The 8,056-nt window shown below is 38.7% G+C and overlaps 1 protein-coding gene across 1 annotated transcript; it reads right to left on the bottom strand.

The window, feature by feature from the left end:
- Window positions 1-388: 388 nt before the first annotated feature.
- LOC113098138 (gastrula zinc finger protein XlCGF8.2DB-like) lies at window positions 389-7,748 on the bottom strand. The gene is made up of 5 exons (XM_026263084.1): window positions 7,097-7,748; window positions 1,467-1,535; window positions 1,043-1,102; window positions 706-822; window positions 389-612 (listed from the first exon to the last, which is right to left on the bottom strand). Exons 1-5 carry the CDS (start codon window positions 7,746-7,748, stop codon window positions 389-391), a joined length of 1,122 nt encoding a protein of 373 aa, XP_026118869.1.
- Between the last annotated feature and the right edge of the window lie 308 nt (window positions 7,749-8,056).

Here is an 8,056-nt window from a genome sequence, read left to right as displayed (position 1 = left end):
TGTCAACCAATCAACGTCCTGCAGTGAGTCTAGCTCCAACTTTTAGTACCGTACCACTGTGCTAGGTACCCCAATGGAAGGGTACCTAAAAAGTGCTACGGTGCGGTTCGGCATTTTGGTACCATTCACAACTTTTGATAGTGGAAACGCAAATAAATGCGTACCGTTCCGTACCGTACCATACCGCTCAGTGGAAACGAGGCATTTGTTGGGAGGGGAACTAGATCAGTGGCCATTTGTTTTTTAATTGTCAAAAATAACAACACACGGTGCACTGTGGAATCGACTAGAGAACATATTGATTGAAAAGTGTGTTAAAAGTGTTTACATTAATTTTTTTACCTACTGCCCAATTAGAGACTGACCACTGTATCAATTTAAGTATGACTTACTGCATACCTCTTAGTGTTTTGCTCATTTTCTTGGCCTTTTTGGGCTTTGACTTTAACTTCTTGGGCTCTGGGGACTCGGAATCGGGCTCAGAATCCGATGAGGAATCAGAGGATGAGGAATCGGTTATATTTGACTCCTGTTTCCTCTTTCCAGGTGCCTGCTCATTAGGTGGGATATTACTGGCCACATCTACCCCCTTCTCGCTTCTAACGGCAAGAGCTGTGAATATAAAAAAGAGAATATAAATTGTTTGACAATGGTGTTATGACAATCAATAATTTTTAAGCTGTAATGTCCTCAAATCAGTTTTACCCTCTTTAAGTCTCTCTCGGAGGAAATCTCGATCCTCTTTCAGAATGTCAACCCATTCTTCTAAGGTGGCAATCTCGGTCTTTTGGCCTTCAATAGTTTGCTTGGCCTCCTGCAGAGCTGTTTGCAGAGTGGTGTCTTCTATCATAAATTAGGACCTCATAATTAGATATGGTTAAGCAGAATAACACATTTTAAAATATTAACACTTTTTATCTATGGAGTTAAATAGTAAGTAAACAAAGCAGCATAAACAGCACATGAAAAGCAATACTGAGATTTAAAAAAAAAAAATAATAATCACCTGCTTCAAAGTTATGTAGTTGACCCTGAAACTTACCGGTTTCTTTAGCTTTTTCATCTACAGAAGTCTGTGGATGATCCCACAGAGGTGAAAGCACTATAAAATTTCAATAACAGATAACATTTTTAATTTATTAACTGATGTCAGTATTCTTTTTAGCGAGTGATGTTTGCTAATGTCCGAGGGCTGGGCAGGTCACCTGCTTGACACTCAACTAAACACAAAACAGCTGTATTTTTCCATTTATATTTAAATCTCTGGCACTGGAACATCTGAGAGGTACGAAACTAAAGATACAGCCATCATGTAAACTCTTTTTTATTTATTTAGTAGCCTACAAGACAAGCCGAATAATACCGAGAAAAGGCAGGAACAACATACATTACAGCCAAGTTTCTATTACTAAAAGTAAAAAAAAAAAAAAAAAAAGTTTTAAAAAAAAGTAATTTAGTAAACCCACCTTTTTCAGCCTTCTTGACTCTTGCAGATTTCTTTGCCATGTCTTGTGGAGACTGCTGCACGGACGGTTCTGAGTGGAATATTAAAGAAGATGAAGAGAACAATATCAAAACAGCAATTTATAACATAACACTTTTCATTTAGTTGGGGAAAGGGAAGGGAGAAAGCGTTGGGAGGATAACATGAGCATAAGCTGTTAGAAGATGCATTTTAATTGTCACTCAATTAAGGCCTCTTGGAAACATTGTCATGACGTTTCGTCCATAACTTTTCCGCCCTAAGACATTCATTCAATGACCAAAAAGAACACGTCTGAAGGCCAAAAAAATCGAAAGTCAAAGTGTTGCACCAAATGTCTGTGTTTTTCTTTTTTTGTGTGTGATGTTGTATGTGTGTTGATCTATGCGATTGTACAATTGGTTCTTTGTCTGTCCCACATACTGTCTCCTACATCTGACACAAAATATGGCATATATACAATTCGACACTCAGGCATTTAAAATCTGATGTAAATGAAAAAAAATCTTTTAGGTTCTTATTCCTCCTAAATGCTCTCAGCCGCCTGGGTTGGCGAAAGGGCTTAAGGATCTTTCGAAGAAAAGTTCTAGAATAGCCACGATAATGAAGAGAAAAAGGTTTTTGTAGCATGTAAAAAAGAAGATGATTCTGAACAAATGTGATGAAATCTTAAAAGTTCCTCTTTCTAGTAGGTCCAAATACCCCATATATCATCAAGGAATCGGAAATACAAGAAAGGCCTAAGAGGATAGGAAGCTAAAGCCGACTCCTCCCTCTGTGCCATAAATATATAAGCATATGATGGGGCAAATGTTTTGCCCATTGCCGTTCCTTATGTTTTGATAAGAAAATTTAGAGTCAAATTCAAAGTCATTTTTCATTAATTAATTAATAATTCATTAATTTCCAATAATCTAAGTATACATTTCTCAGGTCGTTTAGGGTCTGGATACTTTTAAAAGCATGTCTTGACAGCCTCCACATCAACACCAGTCTCTATGTTGGTGTAGAAGCTGTCAATATCAATGGTAAACAGAGAAGCATCCTGTGAGATTTGGAATCGGGTTATTTTCTCGAGGAAATCATAAGTGTCTTTAACATAACTGTCGTGTTTCTGTGATAATGGACTGAGAAAGTGTTCCACAAACCTGGCTGTTAAATAGGTCTCACAATTACAGTCGGATACAATTGGGTGTCCAAGGGGAATCTTGTGGGGTTTACTCCAGGTATCTGGACTTTTATGGACCTTCGGAAGTAAATAAGACCTCCTGGGTCTGGGGTTACCATCACCCAGGAGGTATTCCTTCTGTCTCAGATTTAGAATCTTTTCTTGGATATGCTTAACCTCTATGGCCATTTCTGTATAAATCGGTTGGTCAAGGGGTCGATAATAATCAGTGTTACTAAGTTGTCGATATCCCTCCCAGAGGTACTGGGCCTTGTCTAAAATAACCAGCGCGTTATCCTTGTTGGACGCCTTAATCACTATATCAGTATTCTGACTTAGCTCTTTGAGTGCTTTCCTCTCTGCTGTAGTGAGATTGTTTTGTGTATTTGGCCCCCAATCTAGATGATGAAACATGTACAAGTTGGCTTTAACAATCAGTCTAATGTTATTCAGTAATGAAAGCAGAGGTGATGTCCATTCAGAGGGTCCCACAAATGGAAGCCTCTTTTTCTGAAGCTTTTTTCCTTCAAAGTATGTTTCAAGTTGAAGTTGACAATGATATGTTTGTAAGTCATTTAATAATTCTATCTTTCTCGTTTTAAAGCCGGATGGTGTTGGGATGAATGACAATCCTTTTAAGAGTAACGAACGCTGGTCAGATGTTAATGTAAATGTTTAAAATAGATTCACTATTAAGTTATCTATGACAACTATTGGGCTTAAGATAATTTGAAGTTTAAAAACTTGGCCCAGTACAAAAGGATCGACTTTGCAGTGGCAAGCCTCCAATGGATCCCATCCTTTTCTACCGCAAAAGTAGGTGTTTGGAATGGAGGGAATATAATCACAATTATTTTGAATGTGCACATTAATATCCTCAATCATCTGTTGTTCCGAGATTGGGAGGACTCTGGAAAGATTAATAATAGGGACAAAAATATCAGCATTAGGGAATTTATCCCAAGTCACTTTAATCACTCTGATTTTTAACCTCTGGTGGCGATCTGATTTTAAACTCACCATTTCCGTTTCACAATGAGTTCCTGCCTGTATGGGCTGACCAAGAGAAATGAGAGGAGGAAAATCCTCCTCAGAAGAAACGGGCCAATCATCCCTTCCGGGTGAGCCTGTCGTCCACGAACCCACCTGGCGAAGTCTGTACATGCACCTCTTCTGTAACCAGTTGAGTGCCTGTTGGGGCCTTTGGTACAGGAGGACAAGGAGAGGGAAGAGAATGCCCAGGTGTAGTGATAGCAAGATGAAGCCTTTTGAAGCATTAAGATTTTCAGCCAAGTGGTTCACAAAAGGGTTAATTTCTGGGAACTTAATTTGCTCACAATACCACCTGGTGGCCAACAAGTGTAAAACAAGCAGATATATTACAGACAGAGGTGTAAAGTCCAGGGGTCAGAAAGTAAAAGTCCTGCCATACTTTTGTTCCACCCATGAACTCAGCAGCTGATTTCATCAGAGGAACCAAGTCATTCCTTCCAAGTCACAAACGAGTCTCAAGTTAAAAAGAGTCCTAAAATAGTTAAAGTTAGTGAGATAATGAAGTGACTAATTAAATGATGATTGTGCATTAGTGATAAACACCTGCTGTTATTGAGAATTACAGAGGATCGGATGATTTATTGGTTGAAATGTCACCATCATGGAGATCAGTGTCTGCTTTAGTTGGTCTCTTGACCCTTTTAATAATTCTAAATTTGCTTTTAAGCACTTGCAGTTATGTTACATAATAAACATTAACATTGCTTTATTAAAAGTTTGAAATAGCAAGTTAAATTGACTTTTTAGTTTTTCTAAGACATTGAAATGAACATCATGAAGGTGTTTCTTTTTGGTTTGTTAAATGATTTTCAGCTATTACTGAACTACAAAAAAGTCCTATTAAACAAATATTATTGTAATGCTTAAATATTGGGGAAAAAATTTAGGATTCAGGATTTTAGACATGAGCACTTATCATATGATCTTCAACCGTGGTGACAATAATTATTCATTCTACAGTGAATGATGGGAGTTCTTACTATGGTGTTACCCAGCATGCACTTCAGCATATTGGGGAAGTCGTGGCCTAATGGTTAGAGGGTTAGACTCCCAATCGAAGGGTTGTGAGTTCTAGTCTTGGGCCGGCAGGAATTGTGGGTGGGGGTAGTGCATGAACAGCTCTCTCTCCACCTTCAATACCATGACTTAGGTGCCCTTGAGCAAGGCATCGAACCCCCAACTGCTCCCCGGGCGCCGCAGCATAAATGGCTGCCCACTGCTCCGGGTGTGTGCTCACAGTGTGTGTGTGTGTGTGTGTGTGTGTTCACTGCTCTGTGTGTGTGCATTTCGGATGGGTTAAATGCAGAGCACAAATTCTGAGTATGGGTCACCATACTTGGCTGAATGTCACTTCACTTTGAAGCAATTTGTTTATTGTTACCGTTGTTGAGATTTATATGCTGGGTCATGATGTCTGTGCGTCTTATCAGGATAAGGTTTCAAAAATGTATATCCATTACATTTCAAATTAATTAATTATAACTGTTAAACCAACGGTTCATTTGCATGTGGCAGTTCCACAAAGTAGGTTATTTAAAAACTGAACATATGTTAAATGAAAAAAAAATGTTTTGGAAATAAACAGGCTGATGCTTAATAATTACTTATTCATGTAAAACCAGTAATAAAAAGTAATATCTAACACAAGAAGCCAAAAGTCAAGAGCCAACTGAAGCAAACACTGATCTCCATGATGATGGCATCATTTTAACCAATAAAACATCAGCATCTGATCCTCTGTAATGCACAATAATGACAGGTGTTCATCATCTAGTGCATATTCATCATTTAATAAGTCTCTTAATTATCTCATTGACTTTAACTCTTTGATGACTTGGGATGGCTTGTTTTACACTTGTTGGCCACCAGGTGATATTGTGAGCAAATTAAGTTCCCAGAAATGAACCCTTTTTTCGCGTTTGCTGTGAATGCAGCATTAGTACAATGAAAATCCATTTGAGTGTTTGTTATGGAGTTACGACAGATGACCAAAGGCCACTCCCTTTACTAGATACACACGGCTTAGACAAGTACTGATATCCATTCTGTGTAAGCAGATTAAGATGGCTGAAATCATCAGGTGTATGCCAGGTCTCAGTAATAAATAACATGTCCAAGTTGGTATCCGTAATTAGTTAGTTTAGATAAGAGCCCTTGTCCGAGATGGAGTGATATTTGACTCTTGACTTTTTTAACACAGACAAGTGATTGCGATAGATGACTACTTATTAGCCTATTAGATATTTTTATTCATCTTGTTGAAATACTAAATTCATTTGACATTTTTCTGTTAACACAGTAGGAAAAGTGTCACAGAGAAAATTGTATAAATATGACATCTGTCATTTAAAACCATAGGTTTAGCAAAATCTAAACAGCGTATCCACACTTTGCTCAATCCTTATTCTGCTCAGTCACTCATCGACAACCTGCCTGTTCTGTCTGAGCGCTGTATATTTACCACTGCTATAGCTTGCCCTAAGCATCGTTATGCACAAGCTGTGCACAGACCCTGCAAATAAAATGTGAGCCCAGACAGCATGTGTGCAGCATGTGCATAACAGTCCGAGTGCAGGCTGTACTCGTGATCAACAAGAATAAAGTGCCGATATGCTGTTCTGAATGGATGTCGGGAACGGAATATTGTTAGACCGCTGTTAGTTAGTTCTCTCTCAGATGAACCCTCATGTAATTATATAGGGATATTTTAGATCTGAAGCTCTTTCCACACAGTTTGCAGGTGTAAGGCTTCTCTATAGAGTGAATTCTCATGTGGGCATTAAAGGCTGGCTTATAGACGGTTTCATCGGGCGCACGCACCTGGCCCTAAGTTAACTTCCGGTCTGTGTTGTGTATATCGGTCTGGCTGCGTTGCCTTCTACAAACGCAGTTAAAGTCAAGGTGATGAGTAAACTGAAGTTGGGCTCAGGTGGTTGTGCCACAATTTTAAAACTGATCGATTTTCAAAAAGTGAATTCCTTACATTTAACGTTATATGTTTAAATATCAAAACGAGGCACAGGTTTTTTTATATATCGCTGTATTTCTGAAGGAAGACTTGCATGTTATATGCCTGATAAAGCAGCATGTGAGCGTAGCTCTGCTTTGTTTACAGCTGTTACTGGGGAAACCTCTATTTCTCGCGCTTTATGTCTATGCTTTAAAACTTCTCCTGCTAGCAAAGAATGAATTTGCATTTTCATTAAGTCTGCCTTATCCACGCAGCAAACATATTTTGTTTGTTATCAAAAAATATCTACTCTAGAGGTACTTGGCTGTTGTTATTGATTCTATTTGGAAGTCTACCTGAAGTTAAGTTAGGTCCACAAACGTGCGCATGCGCAGTAACGTTCGTTTGTGTTGTTGCCATTGAAACCGTCTATATGTAAAACTCTGTCCACACTGAAGGCAGGTGTAAGGCTTATCTCCAGTGTGAGTTCTCATGTGGCTCTCTAGGCTTGCTTTTTGAATGACAATTGTACCACACTGTTGGCAAGGGTAAGGTTTCTCTCTTGTGTGAATTTGCATGTGGACTTTAAGGCTTCCTTTTGTAGTGACACTTATTCCACACTGTTGGCAGGTGAAAGGCTTATCTCCAGAGTGAGTTCCCATGTGAACTTTAAGGCCTCCTTTTTGAACGTAACTTTTCCCACATTCTTGGCAGGTGTAGAAGTTCTCTCTAGTGTGAATTCTCATGTGAAATTTAAGGTTTCTTTTTCGGATTAAACTTATTCCACACAGTTTGCAGGTGTAAGGCTTCTCTTCAGAGTGAATTCTCATGTGGGCATAAAGGGTTGGCTTAAGTGTAAAACTCTTTCCACACTGAAGGCATTTAAAGGGTTTCTCTCCACTGTGAGTTCTCATGTGGCTCTCTAGGCTTCTTTTTCGAGTGAAACTTTTACCACACTGTTGGCAGGGGCAAGGTTTCTCTCTTGTGTGAATTTGCATGTGGACTTTAAGGCTTCCTTTTGTAGTGACACTTATTCCACACGGTTGGCAAGTGCAAGGCTTATCTACAGTGTGACTCTCTTCTTCCTGCGCCATCAGGTCTAAGGTGAAAAAGATAAAAACCTCAGGGTAATTGGACATAAACATTTAGAGAGTAAGCATCAAAACCAACAACATAAAAAAGGAAAACTGGTCAACTATTGACACGTGAAATGCTAACGTCCAACAAGTACAATATTTGTAACATGTAATATATCCACAAAAAGCTGTCAATATGAAACAACACATTTTTTCTTTTTTTGGTCACTGTTAAAACTGAAAAAAGTGCGTATTTGGCTCAGAGTAATCCAAATCCTATTTTGCTTTGAAAAACCGGCACAAAAAGGAAGATGGGTTACCTGATC

This window comes from Carassius auratus, unplaced genomic scaffold (assembly GCF_003368295.1).
Source record: "Carassius auratus strain Wakin unplaced genomic scaffold, ASM336829v1 scaf_tig00216415, whole genome shotgun sequence".
NCBI classification, from domain to species: domain Eukaryota; kingdom Metazoa; phylum Chordata; class Actinopteri; order Cypriniformes; family Cyprinidae; genus Carassius; species Carassius auratus.
This window is presented reverse-complemented; position numbering and strand designations above follow the sequence as displayed.

Coding starts and splice junctions, on each gene's coding strand:
- LOC113098138 (XM_026263084.1), bottom strand. CDS start 7,748: ATGGCGCAGGAAGAAGAGAGTCACACTGTAGATAAGCCTTGCACTTGC. Junction 1,103..1,466: donor AGTCAAGAAGGCTGAAAAAG/GTGGGTTTACTA, acceptor GAAATTTTATAG/TGCTTTCACCTCTGTGGGAT. Junction 823..1,042: donor TGAAAAAGCTAAAGAAACCG/GTAAGTTTCAGG, acceptor CTCTGCAAACAG/CTCTGCAGGAGGCCAAGCAA.